At 39.6% G+C, this 17,913-nt stretch overlaps 1 protein-coding gene across 1 annotated transcript in view; it reads right to left on the reverse strand.

The window, feature by feature from the left end:
- Positions 1-2,300: 2,300 nt before the first annotated feature.
- Positions 2,301-17,913, reverse strand: part of CYTH3 (cytohesin 3) — a 39,752-nt gene continuing 24,139 nt past the window's right edge. Inside the window, exons 5-11 of the mRNA XM_065411985.1 lie at positions 15,160-15,272; positions 14,023-14,171; positions 13,127-13,238; positions 4,857-4,933; positions 3,506-3,577; positions 3,219-3,373; positions 2,301-2,373 (exon numbers count right to left, since the gene is read on the reverse strand). Of these exons, the coding sequence (XP_065268057.1) occupies positions 2,301-2,373; positions 3,219-3,373; positions 3,506-3,577; positions 4,857-4,933; positions 13,127-13,238; positions 14,023-14,171; positions 15,160-15,272 (751 nt within the window). The remainder of the gene's footprint in view (positions 2,374-3,218; positions 3,374-3,505; positions 3,578-4,856; positions 4,934-13,126; positions 13,239-14,022; positions 14,172-15,159; positions 15,273-17,913) is intronic.

Raw genomic sequence — 17,913 nt, forward strand, 5'->3', positions numbered from 1 at the left:
CTACAAGAGCATGAACACAGGAGCAGGGTCAAAACATTTTTTCCATCATAAAATTAAATTTAACAGACATTTTTGCCCCAATGAAAGATTTTTGTATAATTTAGAAAAGAAAATGTTTCAATAAAGCAGGCTGTGCCATAAGTTTGTGTGTCTTAGATAATGGATGTTATGAAGGAATATCTCATGGAATACTGTAACTCCTCACTTAAAGTCATCCCGTTTCATGTTGTTTCAATGTTAAGTTGCTGATCAATTAGGGAACATGCTCATTTAAAGTTGTGAAATGCTCCCTTCTAGTGGTCTTTTGGCAGCCACCTGTTTTGTCTACTGCTTGCAGGAAGAGCAGCCCATTGCAGCTAGCTGGTGGGGGCTTGGAATCAGGGTGGACCAGCAGCCCTCCCTCTCAGCTCCCCACTCCCCTAAGTTCCCTGTGCAGCAGCTGCCTGCAGTTCAGCTGTGTCCCTCCCCCCACTGCCATGTGCTGCTCCTGCCCTCTGCCTTGGAGCTGCTCCCCGAGACTCCTGCTTGCTGTACAGGGGGGGAGGGGGGGAAGAGGGCTAATGTCAGGGTGTCTCTCCCTCCCCCCTGCTCCTGCACCCCGCTTACCCCATCTTCCATAGAGCGGGAAGAGGGGGAGACACACTACGGAGGGAGCTTCTAGGCAGTAGCTGCTGTCTCAGGAGGTCTCAGCAAGCTGATTTAATTAACAGGGCAGTGTACTTAAGCCTGGCATCAGCTACTTAAAGGGGAAATGCGCATTTTTTTTCTCTCACACACAGGGTGTATGTGTCTGTCTGCCTTCGCTTCTAGAGTGTGAGTTAACCCTTGAGGGCTCAGTCAATTGCTAGTTCATTTAGCAGTGAGGCATTCCCTGGAAAATATCCCACCCTCTAACTCCTCCACCTCAACCAAGCTTCACAATCATCATCACTGTGTACCAGTATTAAATTGTTTGTCTAAAACTTATACTCTGTGTGTGTGTGTGTGTGTGTGTGTGTGTGTGTGTGTGTCTGTGTCTGTCTGTCTGTCTGTCTATCTATATATCCCTGGAACCTAACCCCCCATTTACATTAATTCTTATGGGGAAATTGGATTCGCTTAACATCGGTTTGCTTAAAGTCACATTTTTCAGGAACATAACTACAACGTTAAGTGAGGAGTTCCTGTACCACAAAAGACATTCAACCAGTTATCAAGATATTTGAAAGTAAATGGTTATATTAGATAAGTATTTTAGTAGAGTTGATGGCATGAGATCTAACAATTAGGGTTTTCTATTCCCTCTTCTCCCCAGTTTTAAGTCACTGAAGCACAAATGTGAGAAGCCATGTTTAAAAACAAAGCAGACAGAGACATTGTTTGCTTTATTCCAGGTTTTTGTTAACCAAGTACTGCTCTCTTTACTCACACAAGTAATCCTATTGATTTTCATGGGGCTAAACTCACAAATAAGGAGATAACAACACTGCCCCTTCTTTAAAGAAAATCAGTGTAATTTTGGAGCATTTTACCCATACAAAATCAGAGATTCTCAGTAATAATAATGCAAATCCAAGTTTAGCCTACTTAAGAAAAACTCTGTCCTCAAAGTCACTTCTTCAGCCCATGAACCCTTGCCTGTGTAGCTGCATATTTTCAGTGCACAGCCTACTGCTTGGGCCAAGGAGTTAACTGTATAGATAACAGTCTAATATTACAAGGTATATTTTAAAGCTAATACTATTCAGCATTGGGGGAGAATGGCTAATGTGATGAGCTTTTAGAATTTCATTTTCTATAAAGTGAGGTTAGAATGCTGCTGCATTGCTAAGGATATGTTTTCAAAACTAGTATTAAGGTTTTTTTGCATAAGGAAAAATAAGTGCTGAGTAGCCCTGTACACCAGTTCTGAGTGCTGTATTACAGTGAGGTGTTAGTTTGTCGAAGTCCTTACAACATCTCCTGTCATGGGCAATATGCTCAAGGAACAGGCAGGAGAATATATTATCCTGAAATATTTTCTCCCCCGAAAAGTGAAATTGCAACAAATAAAAATGCACATAAGGCTTCCATGTTTTCAGTTAGTGTAAATGAAATTCCATTACAGTCATTTCTTGCAATTGTCCCTTGGGAATTTTGCTCCAGTATCGTATGCAAAATAATAATCTTCTTGGATGATCTTACAAAGGGATATAATGTAAGAATATATTTCTAATAACTGTTTTCATTCAGCTTGCTTCATTTTTACTTTACCTTATCACTTGACTTTGATCCATTTATACATTAACTAGTGCAGGTCCGTAAGTGGCCGATGTTAAGTGCTATTTTTTATTAGCAATTCTTCTCTTTCTTGTTGCCAGCATATCATAAAAGGGATCCCTGCTGATACTTGCTCTAGTGGAAGGAGGAGGAGATATCAATTTAGTTTATAAAACATGTATTACCCAAACACATTTGTTTACTTTTCCATATCCAGAGACCCAGAGCTGTAATATGTTGGTAGACAAACGCATCCTTACAAAAATCAGCAACAAGATTTTCAGGTAGTTAGCTACATTCTTTTCTCTTTAGCAGGGCTGGCTCTGGCTTTTTGGCCGCCCCAAGCAAAAAAAAAAACCTGTGGCGTGGCCGCAGGGGGACCGGGAGAGAGAGAGAGAAGGGGGCGGCCAGGGCTACAGCAGGGGCGCTGCCACGCAGCCCCTCCCGCTGCGCCGCCTCCTGCCGCCTGCCGCGAGGGCTCCGCTCCGGTTGGTGGGGAGGGAAGGAAGAGGACTGCCCTGCAGGGCGCTCTGGTTCTCCGCGCCGCCGCCCCCTACAGGGCGGCCGGAGTGGGGGGGGGGGGGGGGGGGGGAAGAGGCCATGCCGCCCTAGGATTGGGCGGAATGCCGCCTCCCGCAATCTGCCGCCCCAAGCACCAGCTTGCTCAGCTGGTGCCTGGAGCCGGCCCTGCTCTTTAGCCAACTAAAGTTCTCTCATAGTTTCTTGATTTTCAGTTCATAGTAGCCAGAACGATAATGTCTCAAAGTGCTTCATTTGGCTTCACACATCTTGCCCCAGCAACCCCTTCCAGCTAGTCATTAATCCTCAGGAAAGGCCCTTGCCTATGGCTACTGCTTAAATAGTTCTTTAAGGCATGTTCCTTAGTACAGCACACATTCCCGGATTCTTTATTTGGCAAGGAATTTATATACAATTTACACTTCAGCACTTTTGAAAGACATTTAAGACTTTGAACTCACTTAATAGATTTGATCCACTCTTCCTTTTCTTCAGGGGTGGGGGCAGATATCCTGTACACAACATGGTTGCCTTCTACCACTCTACCATCAGCTTCAGTTTTACAGGCTTTAATTACTTGACCTTTATGGCTGGGGTTATAGAGCTCAAAGCAGTTCTAAAGATAAAGAAATAACCAAAGCTTGATTCAAGGAAGAACTAAAGATCCGCATGTACACTAAACCTGGGTACTCTGGCTGTTACTTAAATAACCCATTTACTAGGCTCATTAAAAGGAAAAAATTCTTACTGGTTTTCTAGGATCTTCAACTTCTCTTATACTAAGATTTTCTAAAGGAATAATTCCTCTAGGTTCTTTGTCCTAAAAGACAGGAAGAGTACACATTACTATTCAGTTATACTTTTTACTCCTGGGGGAATTCTGCACCAAAAAAAATTAAAAATTCTGCATATTTTATTTGTCAAAACAACAATATAATCATACCAGTTTCAATTATTTTTGGTCATTTGTTTCAAAATACCCATCAGCAAGTATGTCTAACAATACAGACAACAAAAAAAGATTCAGGAAATGTTTTTTGACAAATAGATTCCTTATTAGGCATATTAATACAGAACTCTGAGTAATAATTCATTTAAACTACAATACAGAACTGTATTTCTCACACCCCTCAGAAGCAGTGCAAAGGCTTGGAGGAGTTGGGTGATGGAGGAATGAGGGAGAGGGAAGTAAATTGCTGGGAAGGAGCCTGCTGGGAAGGAACTTGAAGGGTTGTTGGGTATAGGTGGGAAAAGTATGGAACAGGTTTATTTGGGGGGCGGGGATGGATTGTTAGGGAGTTTTCCCCCATGTAGACCCCATGTGTCCTTGTACCCCCAGTCCACATGTGTAACCCCATCCCCATGTGGCCCTGCACCCTTCCCCCTGTGGCTCTGTCCCCCGTCCCCATCCCTCCGTCCCCATGTGTCTCTGTGCCCCCACCCAGACACTCCCCTGTCCCTATATAGCTCTGCACCCCTCCCCCATCACCATGTGGCCCTGCACCTCCCTCCCCACTGTAGCCCTGTCAGGGCCAGCTCCAGCATTTCTGCTGCCCCAAGCAACAACAACAACAACAAAAAAAGAAAGAAAAAAAAAGCTGTGATCGGCGGCGGCAGTTCAGCGGCAGGTCCTTCGCTCCTAGAGGGACTGAGGGACCTGCCGCCCCCGAATTGCCGCAGGTGCCGCCCCTCTCCCTTGGCCACCCCAAGCACCTGCTTGTTAAGCTGGTGCCTGGAGCCGGCCCTGAGCCCTGTGCCTCCACTCCTATTCATCCCCTGCCCTAGTCTGACCACCCCCCAGCACCCCATGCTCTCTGAATCCCCATAGTCCCGGTCACCTGGCCTGGCAGGCACTGCAACAAAGGCACTTCAGGCTCTCTCTTCCCTTGCTGGCTGGGAGCCACTGCTTTGGTCTATCAGCACAGCGCCCTCTGGTGGGCAAAAGGAAGAACTGCAGCAACATTTCAGCAGAAGCTTTTTTTGTGCAAAAAATTAAAAGTATGCGTGGCTCATTAATTATGTGCATGTGCAGTAGTGCAGAATTCCCCCAGGAGTAACTTTTGGATTCCAGACACAGGGTCACAGCAATATATACTTACTGTTGTGTATTCAAAATAATACAGGCAATTATCTGTCAGAATAAACCATCTCCGCTTCCATGTTTTTACTCTTCCCCCTATAAATAGAAGACCACTAACTTAAAACTGTTTTATCATCAAGATTCTAGGCTATGGATAAGACAGTAATTTAGTCGTTAATTAAACTTAATGTTTAATGTTTTTTAAAATATGGCTTAAATGCTTAGTTGCAAATGGATAAGACACAGATGAGTTAAGGTTAAAGGAATTTAAGTTTCCCTGTAAATATTCTAATACTCAAGGACAAAATCCTGAAGAAACATTAACTATGGTGATGCTGACACGCCACATTAACAGCTTCTGAACTTAGTGTTATTCTATTTTTAAATAAGTCCACGTGAAAACAGTACTTACTGAATAGATCTGCTCCCTGTCTGTGTTCAGTCATATCTGCTTACTATAGTGACAATTATATTATTAATAATATTTATCCATTAGCAGTACAGCATCAACAACACTTGGGGAGAGGAAGCTGGATCATCTACTGAATTGTTGACTAGGTTCTGACAGCAGGACCAGATTCTGCCCTCACTTAGACCCGTGCAACAATGGGGTTCCACAGGTGTAACTAAGGGCAGAATTTGACCTGCCATAGCTTTGACTCATGATGATGCACAAGTCATTTAAGAACCCAGACTGACTTTCAGATCCCAGGTTGAGTGCCCGTTAAAAATGTTTGCTCAGCCTGCACGTAAACATCTCTGTAATTCTTTACAGTTCCAATATTTTTTAAAATCAGTTTCCAGAAAAGAACTGCAGATCATGCATTTGCAAGTTAATAATATACAGGTTGAGTTACAGCATAGTTAAATGATTTCAAAGTAATCTCACCACATGTGCATCATCCGTTCATCAGTGATTTAATCTTATTACCCCACCCTCTCAATATAGTTGACCTTGTTATTGAATACCCTGAGCACAAAAATCTATTACCACCAAACACACCCTCAACCAGGGATCATTCATCTTAACATCAATCATGTAACTAAATCCAGCATATAAACATAATTTTTATCTGTAGCTCTTCCTTACTCAAAGTGGTTACATTTTTGTTTAAACCATTAAAAACATCTGAGGGTAGAGAACAATTATAGAAATAGCCTGAATATCCTGGAACTTTATCTATTCGCCTGCTGGGTTCGTGTCTTGCAGATTGGGTATTATTATGCATCATAGCCTCCTTTTGGCTGGTTATAGGACCCCCATTAAGTAATCCATTGCTAACACTATGTAACATTCACATTTACCCAGCAAAGTGTACACTTCCACCACACACATACACCCATTTTAAGGAAACAATTTGAAAGTGGAAGTGGTCAAGTACTAAGAGACAGGCAAATGCAAGATGCAGAAGCCAAGACAGAATCAATGGTGGTAGAGTGAGCTACAAACGCAAAGCATGAGGGAAGAAGAGCAGGTGTCAAGTGGTGAGGGACATCAGAGACAGGAAAGATCTTAATTTCTGCATCTTGATGCCATTGTTTTAATGCATCATGGATCTGTTCCAGCTTCCATCAAAGTCAATTGAAAGGGTTTAAGCTAGAAGTGGAAAAGCCAAAATAAACCTTAGCCTGACTCACTTCTGGATCCATGAATGAAAAGCAGCCAAAGTAACTATTAGGGCAGTTCTACCTTGTTGTCATTGTGACATTACGTATTTTTCATATTATATAGTGTAAATTCCAATTATTTTATCTCATGTTCTGCCTTGTAGGTTGGCCAAATCCTTGGCTTTGTTTGAGTTTGACTACCTTCAAAAACTTTATGGCTTGCCCAGATCTAGTATATGAAGAGATTCAGTGGGGCAGGAAGTGGTAGAGCAAAATGGATAGGAAGATATTAAGTCTCAGAAAAACAAATAAGCAGGGAAACTGGTTACCCTTGCAAAGACACCTTAGACTAAAGATAACAAAAGGAGAATTATGAACTCTTATACAAGGTCAGATTAGAATACAAGGCAGATCAGAAACCATACACATTATAAGAAGGCCTGTACAGAGACTCCAAAACCAGACAGGGCAGACTTCAACAACACTAGTAGTGTCCAGAATTAAAGTAACAGTAGTTTGGGGGCAGATTATATGCCATTTGACAGCTGATAAAGGGCAGCAGGCATTCTGCACCCACCAGTTTATCAGGTGAGTCAAGAGTACCCACCACAATATCACAGGACTAGGAAATAAGCTGCTCAACATGACTTATTGATCATAATGTCACATTTAAGATTATTGGGTAGTAGTAATTATCACATAGCAGATCTTTTTCTCCTTGGTTTCAAGTGCCTTAGGCTGCCAAACTGATGATATAGCACTTTGAATTAACTTTCTTTTATATCCCACTCCTGCGGTCAGTTTTAAAAGATACATTTTAAAGGGTATTAAATTGTCAGAAGAGAGACTGGAAACAAAGTATGAAACCATAAGTATTTAAAGAACAGATTAAGATATAATCTACAAGTGCATCACAAGGACCAAGCTAATTAAGTAAAATGAAAGGAACAGCACCAATAATAAGCAGCAGAGAGCAGAAAGGCTTAAAGGATCCAGTAGATGGATAATCCAAGGGAATCATCAGGAAAATCTATACCAAGTGAATGTAGAGAAGAGAAAAAAAATGCAACAGACCAGCCCTTTTCACCTATATAATCAGATTATAGGAAATTCTCTCATCTCAAAGGGAACTGGAAACCAGAAAACAAAAAGAAAATTTATAGGGGAAAAAAGATGGAGAAGTAAGTAATAATTTACCCATCACAGTTAATTAAAAATATTAAAGGGTCTTAACATTGCCTAAGCATCAGAATAAGACAATTATGTATTTCAGGTGTAAAAAAAATTTTTTTTAAACAGCAATTTCAGCACATCCAGCTCAGTCAAGAAGATTTAGAGAACTAGAAATTGGCTAAAATTGTCATAAAAAAAGACTAAGAATGATTTTGGATTAATTAATTTCAGTGCAGTTAAATGCAAAGGTTCAGAAGCTAATTTAGTGCCTGGAAGAGTACACAATGGATTAGGCATGAGTACGGGTTTCCACACACAAGAAAAATTTGTCCAGTAATACTGTACTGTATAAGACTAAAATCACAACAGCTATAAAGAGAATGATTCAACTGAAAGGAGCCCCACAAGCCAGTTTCCTAGCCACCAGTCCGGGAAGAGAAGTAGCACCCTCTATAGAATGCTGTGCTGGGGGCAAGTACCATGTACAGAGTGGGCTAGGAAGTCTGGGCCCTTTGAGAATCCCTACACATGCTCAGTGAGTTGCTTGATATCCTAGTGTAGGAGCAGCTTCTTCTGCCACTCATCGTCACGTGTCCAGCTTAAGTCATTTCCCTCTTCTGTCAGCAGGACAATATATTTGTTTCCAAGTATCTATTTTTCTCCCTCTAACCAGAAAAAGGAAATGATTCAAGCCACATTCATTGTAACTTTTTTTAGTTCCAGACATTTTGGGTCAGCTATTTGCCAACAGAAGCTGTTCTTGGAAAGCACACACACATCCTGGCACAAAAGAATTGTGTCCCAGGCATTCCCTCCATCAATGTTCATGTCCAGCTTTAAATTCTTAATTGGAGAGGGAAGGGGTTCTCCTTGAACCAACAATTCCTTTATTTGGTCCATAATTAATCCTTATGAAAATCTTGAGAACAGTCCCCAAAATACAATGTCTCGAGCTGTTGCAAAGGATATTTGATTAGCATTCACAGTCTTCAGCCACTTTACTTGCCGCTTAGATGTTCACTGTACCACATTAGAAGGCATACAATCTTGTGAGTTAAGAGAGCAAGCTGAATACTTCTATACAAATGCATTGGTTGAATCCACACCAATGTTCTAAATCAAAACATTACTTCTTGAAGTCCAGTTCTGGCACTGAGATTTGGCAGGATTTTATTTACACAAAGTCACCTCTGAACAGCTTTCCACAGGCAAGCCCCCAGAAAAACAGTGTTTTGCAGCCCAGGGCCTTTAATGACGTTATTAGGATGGTTTCAGAGCCAGACCGGCCTTTGGAGACCTTGGAGTTTTTGGGCAGATAAACTTTACAAAAAATACTAACATAAGAAAATCCATGCTCCTGGAGAGAGCAGTGAAGTGAGCAGTTGTTTTAAGTGAAGAAAACAAGGAAGCAGACACTATAACAAGACAAAACAGAAATCACTAGCTTGATATACCAGTGGCTTCTTCCTGTTATCTCTTATTTTTTCAGAAAACATACTTTCTATCTTCAAGTGTAAAGCAGATAACAGCACAACTGATCATCTTCATTTTTTCCTACTCATATGAATCAAGACTCCTTAGTATTTTGATAATGAATGTTTGAATATTCAAATCCTTCTTTAGGCAGAGCCTCGCTAATTTAGGAATAATACAATGCGCTAAGAGAGAATGTGACTTAACACTACTTTAACATTGGGAGTCACAATATCCCCATACATCATACTAATATATTGGTCAAGCTTCCTGGCAATGAGAAAATTCAGGGATAAAAGAGAAAAAAAAAAATCACCAGGTTTATTTCTGGTAACTGCATTCATGGCTCTACAGCTCATTAACTTAGCAAAAATATTTGTCTGCACTAGTCTGTGTCTACTGATGAAACTCAATCCTTCAAGGAACAGTAGGCTTTACATATTTAGTCTAATTCACAGGAAAATTACTGACATGTTTCACCTCCCTATCCAATTAACCCTTGTGTGGTGGGCATTTCAACAGCAGCACCTTTCAGTTTAATACATGCTCTTATCACTGGGACTGGGTAGGATTGTTTGTTTAGTGTGCACATCTAGATGAAAGCTTGGTTTTACTTGGTTCATGTGTCACTGGAGCCACAGGTAGAGCACCCAGAAATAAATGGTGATTTTATTGATTTATTGTATTTTTCTTAAATTCGTTTGCTTCTCTAATTTCTTAAAGCTCTCATTCTTTTTTCACTGACTATTTCTTTTGCAGCTGATGCTTTATCGCATCCTTCAATTTGTCCTTCCCCACTGATTGACAGTGGATAAGAAATACTCATGACATCATTGACATGCTCACATCCAATCGCTTTTCTTGCAAGGTGATATTTTTAAAAGTAAAATAAATAAAATATTTAGCTCCAAAATAGTTGCTGATTCCAGATCTTTATTTTAATTTCAAGAAAAACACCCGTATTTTTTTGTTTACCTTTGTTTCACCTTTAAGAGATTTATTTCCATTATGAGCTATTTCTCAAAGCACTATTTCTCATAGCACTTTTTCACGTAGAGGAGTCTGATTAAATAAATATCTTCTAGTGGGTTGTAGCCCACGAAAGCTTATGCTCTAATAAATTTGTTAGTCTCTAAGGTGCCACAAGTACTCCTGTTATTTTTGCGGATACAGACTAACACGGCTGCTACTCTGAAACCTTCTATATTATACAATTCAGTTATAACAGTTTTACTCCTTGGAGTAATTTAAAAAGGGAGCTACTGTAAATTAAAGTCACAACTGGTGAAGGTAAAGTTATTGCATAGTAGTATTTGCAAGTAGATTTTTGTATCTATTTAAATAACAACATCAAAAGTTTTAGATTTTAAAAAACTGTAGGTAATATTAGTATTTTGAGTGGTAACAGACTTATCTGGATGGTTTTTGTGCTAAAATATTTCTCGTTCTTGAAGTCTTGTCTTAAGAAATCCTTTCAGTTGAGGTGAGCACTGCCACATACTGTTGAATGGATAATGTATCAGCTCTTCAAGTCATCTTTCAAATTGTCTCAACTATGAATACTGTGCCTGTTAAGCCATTTATGTCTTCAAACATCAACAGGAAGAGGCTCTGCTTTTTTACTTAGGAACACAAAGAGGGTATTTGAGGATTTTGCAGTGTTCGTAACATCTGCAGATGAAGTAATGGAGACAACCACACAGCAAGCCTTCCGGCCATAGGCCACATAGCTGGGGGGCGGGAGGGGCACACAGGCAATGGCCCAACCACTTTTTGGCCAGGCCAAACCAGACAAGTGCTGTAACCCCACACACAGCTTGCAATGCCACTTACTCAAATTGGAGGGAGTGCGTATAAGGGCTCACGGGAAGGAGGGCCGGGCTGCTAGTGGGGGAGGCACCTCAGAGGGAAATAGAGGGGTCAGACAAGGAGGGAAAATTTATGGGGGTCTCCACTTTAAATGGCCCTCTGCAGCCCTTGCTCCGGGCATTCTGTTCTAAGGGCCCCATTGCAAGAGGTGCCAAGCACCCCCAACTCCCATTGATGTCAATGGAAATTGAAGGTGCTTAACACCTGAAACTATGGGGTCCTGAAGTAGCTAATTAGCGATGTGTCCAATAGCTCTCCCCCCAAGGCTACAATATTTTGGGAGGTGGCCCCTATTGCTGAGCTTATTAGAATGTATTCTTAATAAACGGATACTGCCAAAGCACTTGTGCCCATACACTCTTCCGTTCACTTGGTTATTACTAGCACAGAAGCAGAAGTAAAAAGTTGAACTGAGTGAATTTATGGACTATGGATATCACTACATAATAGTTCCTATCAATATTTAATACATCTATCTACAATCCACAGCCATTTTCACATCAGTTCCTATAAAAACAGCATGATACGAGACCATACCAGCTGTTGTGGCTGGAGGCATTCTGCCTACAGAGGACAGAGAAGCTGGGGAAGCACATGCAGTAGCTATCATTGTTGCATCTTTTTTCCAAGGGTGCCACAACCAGCTGTCACGGATTCACAGGTCCAGTGCTCTTGAACAGCTCTGGAACAGCCCCTGGGAGTGTCTCAATCCTTGTATTTCCTGCCAGTGCCAGCGTCTAGCTAGCATGGATGGAGGTGAGCCCTTGCTCTGCCTTCAGTGTACCTCCCCTCTATCTAGTGCTGCTGGCTGCTCTTTAATTCCCACTGACCTTGCACTCAGGGATCATCAGGATCCTGGCTGCCTCTGAGCTGGCGCAAGGTTCCTCTTATACAAGAGCAGCCAGAATCTGGCTCTGAAATTGAGTAGATTTTGGTCTTTAAATCAGTCTTTTAAAACAAAACAAAGAACGTTTAAAAAAACTAGAACCAAGTTTTAGAGTCTGTTCTAATCAGGAAAATGGCTACCCTTTGCAGCTGGCTCCCTCATTAAACTCAAATGGATAAACAAGCCACATCAACTTCAAAAGTGTCTGCAAAAAAATCAGAGCAGCTTAGAGCTGCAGTGCCAGCATGGTACAAACTGCCAGAGACTTCAGAATCCTGAACTCTGAGGGGTTTTTATATTTAATTAAAATAAACTAAATACAAAAAAACCTATACAAGAAAGTTATTATGGAGTAACTACATGCACATTTCAGCTATAGGCTATTTTGTTTAAAATGAGTCTGAAGGATGCTGTGAAGCAATTTGAAACACTAGCTATCATTGCATTGCTTTACAAAGTATATAGTTTTATTTTGCAGAAGAATCTCAAGGGGGGAGATAGTAAATTATTAACACCATAATGTACAAGCATACATTATGTACAAGTAAAGTCCCGCTGGGGCTAAAGTTAGTGACATTACACGAGAAGCATAGTGCTACAATAAATTTGATTTAAGAAACAAACAAAGAAGAAGAAAAATAAAAAAAGAATGAGCAACTGAACAAGGGGGGGAGCTGGAAAGCCATCAGGTACGTACCTCCTAATGCAGAATAAGCAGAGACAGCCAGTCACAGAACAGAAAGGTGATAGGTCATAGGCCATAAGGAAAACAAGAAGGCACATTTAAACCACTCATTAAAAATCATAGCCAAAACCAAACCAACAGAAACTCACAAATAATATGGAAAAATGAAGACATACAAAAACAACTATTTGAAAATAAATGCATTGCTTTTTGTGCAGAAAACTGAGCTGAAGTGATTGTACAGTTTTCTGGAAAAACAACTCACATAGATTTGTTATTTTTCAGTCACTGGGATTTGTAAAAAGTAAATGGAGCTTCCTTTCTGCTGCTGAGGTTTCAGTTCTCACGTACCAGAAATCAAACTCCACTTCAAAATTAAAGTGACAAGATTACGTCTCCTTTTTATACTTCTCAGAATTAGCAATTACACAAAACAGTGTAAAGGATTTATTGATTTTTAGATCATATGTTTTTAAGCAGGAATTATTACTAATTTAATCCTATTAGATTTACAACAAAGCAGTTAGCAAGGAAAGTGGCGTACACATCACTCACACACAAAGCAAAGTATTATAGAAATTGCTCTTCTACTAACCTAATTTCAGTAGCCAACCTTCTCTGTCTGGATTAAAAAATGTATGTGTTAGATCATTTCCGTCATCTTCTGGAATTTTAAATGGCTCATTTTTAATACTTTCATACAAATTCTGGAAGAAAACAAAAAAAATTCAGCAACATGTACATCAGATAACCAAGAGATTCCATTCTCTCTGACTACTTATATACAAATGAACTAGGAACATCTCCCAGAGAAACTGGAACCAATCCTCCTCTAAGCAGTATTCACCACAGTCTACAAATAAAGTAAGTTAAAAGCAGATATAGTTTCTTTGCAAATAACTGTCCCCTTTTGAAGATTTCCTGTGTATTTCTCAGTAAAGAAATAGTTTTCTTAAGAAGTTTGGCACTCATTTTTTCCAGAGCTTTCATATTCTCAATAGTTTTTTTCAATACAAGCTTCACTAAAAAAAAATTGTTTTTGAAAAATATTAGACATCACTAACTTGAACATCTCAATAAAATGTTTGACATCTTTGTATCATTACTTTTCTCCCACAGTATGTTATGATGGTCCTCTTTGGATCCTCAGTGATCTCTACTATTTCCCCCCCTTTATTCTCCCCACACTCAACCTTATGTTGAATAGAGCAGATTCTAATCAAGACAGACTGGCTGTAGCGATATATCCAATCAACATTGCTCAAAAAGCCAAAGAGGTTGCTTGTTGAGTGAAGCAAGGTGTTTCTTCCTCTCAGTCCCTCAAGAGGCTGAGGTATGTCGCAAGCTCACGGTACTTGGTTGTCAAAGCTGCATCACACAAAATGATCTTGAGACACTAATTGACAGATTGGTCTGAGAATCGTTGCACTTGCTTCTAAGCCCCAGTTCAAAAACCACGAGGTTCCACTTGGTCATCTTAATGCGACTTACCCGTAGCAGTTCTTCTGGAAGGTCCCCACCTTCATTAATGCCACGATTCATAGATATAAACCGCTCCACTGTTGGTTTATCTCTTACATTATGGTTGTGTAGACTAGTATTTAACATAATGATTGCAAATGATAGCACATAGCATGTATCTGAAATAACATTGAAAAGGAATTATTGCTGTGTACTGTATATGCAGTAGCCTATAAAAGAAACCCCAGGAAGTTCTGAATAGCAAAGTAAGGGAATTATGTGCGTCCCCACCTCCCCCCCCCACACACACACAAAAAACAACAAAACCCTACATACAAGAGTAAGTCTTGAGTTCTTTCGTCTGAACCATGGACATATATATATTTTCTAAAAAGAGAAAATGACCTAAGGATTCAGATCGGGGGGAAACTTTTGAACGCTCCCTCTGAACACTGGACCTGTTAACATTCAAACATGCCATCTATCAGCTGAGAGTTTGTATTTGCTTTTTGTGACACAAACCATGTAGGTTATTTGTGCACATTTCATCTTCAAACATATTTGCTCCAGGTTACTCTCCCCCCCCGTTGCTCCTTCAACACTGCACTGGGTTTGTAAATCTGTTTTAAAGGGTCCAGGTTTAAATGTCCAGTTATTTTCCCCTCTTTTTTTTTTTTGGCCAAGTGGTTCTCCTAACGTTAGTCCCTTCAGTTTTATTTTTAACGTGTTTTGCTTTTGCATTTATACTTCAGACATAGGTGATGAGGCATAACATTCTGGCATTTGCAGAAACTGGTCCCCCAAAATAATCTCAGAAATATTGCTTATTTTGATGCAGCAGCATTTTGCTGTAGCATCTTCTACCTTTCAGTTTGTATGATATGTTGCACTTTATTAATAGTTTATTTAAACCATTGTTTTAACACTGCTAGGAAGAAAGATGTTTTTGATCCAATCTTGCACCTCTTACTTAGAAATAAGAAGTAGTGCAGGATTAGGCTCTTTGTTTTGCCCACACCTCAGAACATTCTTGTTTTTCATTTCACATATTGTCTTAGGCTGGACTTCCAAGTTTGCCACCTTCTCTTTGAATTCAAGACAGTTTAACACATAATCTGATAAATTATATACTAAGGTGATTCTGATAGAAAATGTATCATGACTAACCTGTAGACTGAAAGACTCCAGGGTTACAAAGGCAATAGCGTGAAGCAAAAGCTTCCATCATACGGTCAATTTTCTGAGCCTCTCCTGGAAGTCTGAAACTCCACAGGAATTGCCTATAAAAGGGAAGTATAAACACTTCAGTAAAATAAGATCCATTCCAATATTTATACATTAGACATATATTGGCAATAATCAGCTTCTAAGCAGAAATTAGTAATTTGTAAATAAAATGAGAAGTTATTTTAAAACAAATCTCAAAATTTAACTCATAAGCAATTAGAAAATATTTAACTCAGCACTCAGCCAACAGCAATGCATGCTCACAGATAACACAACATATTCTGGCAAGACCACGTATTCTGGTACAAATTTTCCAATTCTCTCCTTTTCCATGTTGTCAGAAGCGGGAAATACATAGGAGGCCATGCTTTCTAACTAGCTGTACCACAGTGCTTCTTCACTGCTAAAAGGAGCATATTCTTCTCAGGACTTTGTTGAAAGGAAAAGAGGGCTGTATTATACACAATAGCCCAGAACCAAAAAAGGTGGACTAAAACCCAATATCTTCATTTGAACCAACCAGACATAATGAGTCAATGCTTGGGATAGCGAGAGCCCTTCTTGACTGGGATGGATAAGGGACAGACTATGCTATCATGGCCAGATCTTAAAAAGGAAATGTGACCTCTCAATATCACTGCAATGGGATTTAAATTCAGATATAGGAAATAAAGTGTTCCTATTACAAGTATGAAATAAAAGTAGGTTATGCCTTCTTCTTGGATTGCCCTTAAAAAAAAAAAAAAAAATCGAACTGACAGGGATATAAAGCTGCAATAAAATGTTAAGCAAAATGATTGCAAGAACTGATCTAAAATTAAAAGAACTGTAGATTACAAATGGTGATTAAAATAAGATCCAAAATAGTATAGAACAGCAATATTGGCATTAACACAGAGTTTATAGGAAAGTGATGTTCTCAAATGCTATACCACATAAAATGTTTTTCACACTTCCTGTTGGCATATCAGTTTAGGAATTATTATTCGTGTTCTTAAGTCCAACCATCAAAGCTACAACTGTAAGGCAAAGTTAGGGCAGACAGCACAGCCTCTTGTTTGTGGCTTTACTTCTTTGAAGCTGGCCAGCTGAAACAATTTTACGTTCTTAAAACAGAAAGTAAATACGAGATCCACATCCATAAGATAATGACGTCAAAAAAGAAACCAAGGATTAGGCACAAAAAAGTGCCAGTCTAAAAAACACTTCCAGTGACTGATATTTTTACAACACTTCTGTATAGAGACTAAATCTCCTTTCAGGAGGGATGCCCTGTTGACATTTTAAACATTAAGCTTCCGAATTCATGAAAGTGAAGACCAAAAATATTTGCAAGCAAAACAGAGTATCTTAGGACATTTGTAATGGGTCACAGAACCTTTCATATCCAAGCTGCCAGTTCTAAACCACTCCAGATCAGCAGTGACTGAAAGAAGTTGCATCAGATTACTGTTTGGTAGCATAAATGAAGTTAATTTTAATGGTTTAAAGCTCATTCCTGGTGGACATATATCTCAACAGAAATGGGCCCCTTACTGGCAGTCTCAGAGAGAATGCAGAGTTGACTGGGCATGGAGAGTGAACTAGCACTACCTATGCTGCACCTCTTCAGTGCATGAAATGAAGAATTTCACCTCAGAACCAGCAATCCAACACTTGCCATGTGTTCTAAAGAGAGCTGGTCTGAGAAACTTGGATGGAGCCATATTTTGTTGAAATATGCAGTTTTGTCAAAATGCTTCATGAAATCGAACCAATTTTGCACAAATTTTGTTTGCAAAAACAGGAAGAAGTCCTGACAATGTCAAAGAGTCAAAATCAAAATAAACCTTTCAATTTGTGTAAATGAAGCATTTTGAACAATCTGAAAAAAAAAAAAATTCTTTAAAAGGAATTTTCCTTTGGAGAATTTTTAAATTTTTGGTTTTCACTGCAATTTGGAATGAGGCTAAATTTCAAAATCTTTAAATTCTTCACACAGCTCTAGTACTAAATTAACTTACAGCATATTTTAGGTGCAGAAACCAAGTGAAAGCGAAAGCTTGCCAGACTAATATAAAATAAGAGAGAACATTTTAGGTAAAGGATGCATGAAATCAAGCAGCTTCCTAAACCATATTGTACTATAGTTGTTTTGTTGTTGTTTGTTCGTTTGTTTGTGTTTGGTTTGATAACTTTATGGATTTGGTACAACACAACTGAAGTTTTGCTGCAATAAATCAATATTGGTCAATTTTAGTATCATCCACAGCCTTTCAGTTTCACCTATAAAATTCAAGATTTGTGAAAACTCAAGTGAAAATAATACTGCATATATAGATAAGTCACTGTACTCCCCACGGTCCTATATGATAAAACATAAATGTTTGCATTCCCTGTATAGCATGTAAACTGAATTTTCATTCTCTGGGAAACTTCTGCTCTCAATTACTCGGGATTTACATTGCTGTCTCTCCATTGGCAATTAGATCAAGCAAAGGTGGGTCCCCCTGAAAAACTATTTGACCGGTCCTAAGTACAAAGCTTGTCTCCTTCCCACAAGCCTCAAACTGCTCTGCCCGAACAGCTGGATATGGTAGGGGAAAGCAGTAGGAAATAACTGCAAATGGTGCACTTCTGGAGAGAGTTAAAATCGCTTATTCATTTGCATCTTTTAAAAAAAGCCATGCCCACATTCACATTGCTAGGCCATTT

This window comes from Emys orbicularis, chromosome 10, assembly GCF_028017835.1.
Source record: "Emys orbicularis isolate rEmyOrb1 chromosome 10, rEmyOrb1.hap1, whole genome shotgun sequence".
In the NCBI taxonomy this organism is placed as follows: domain Eukaryota; kingdom Metazoa; phylum Chordata; order Testudines; family Emydidae; genus Emys; species Emys orbicularis.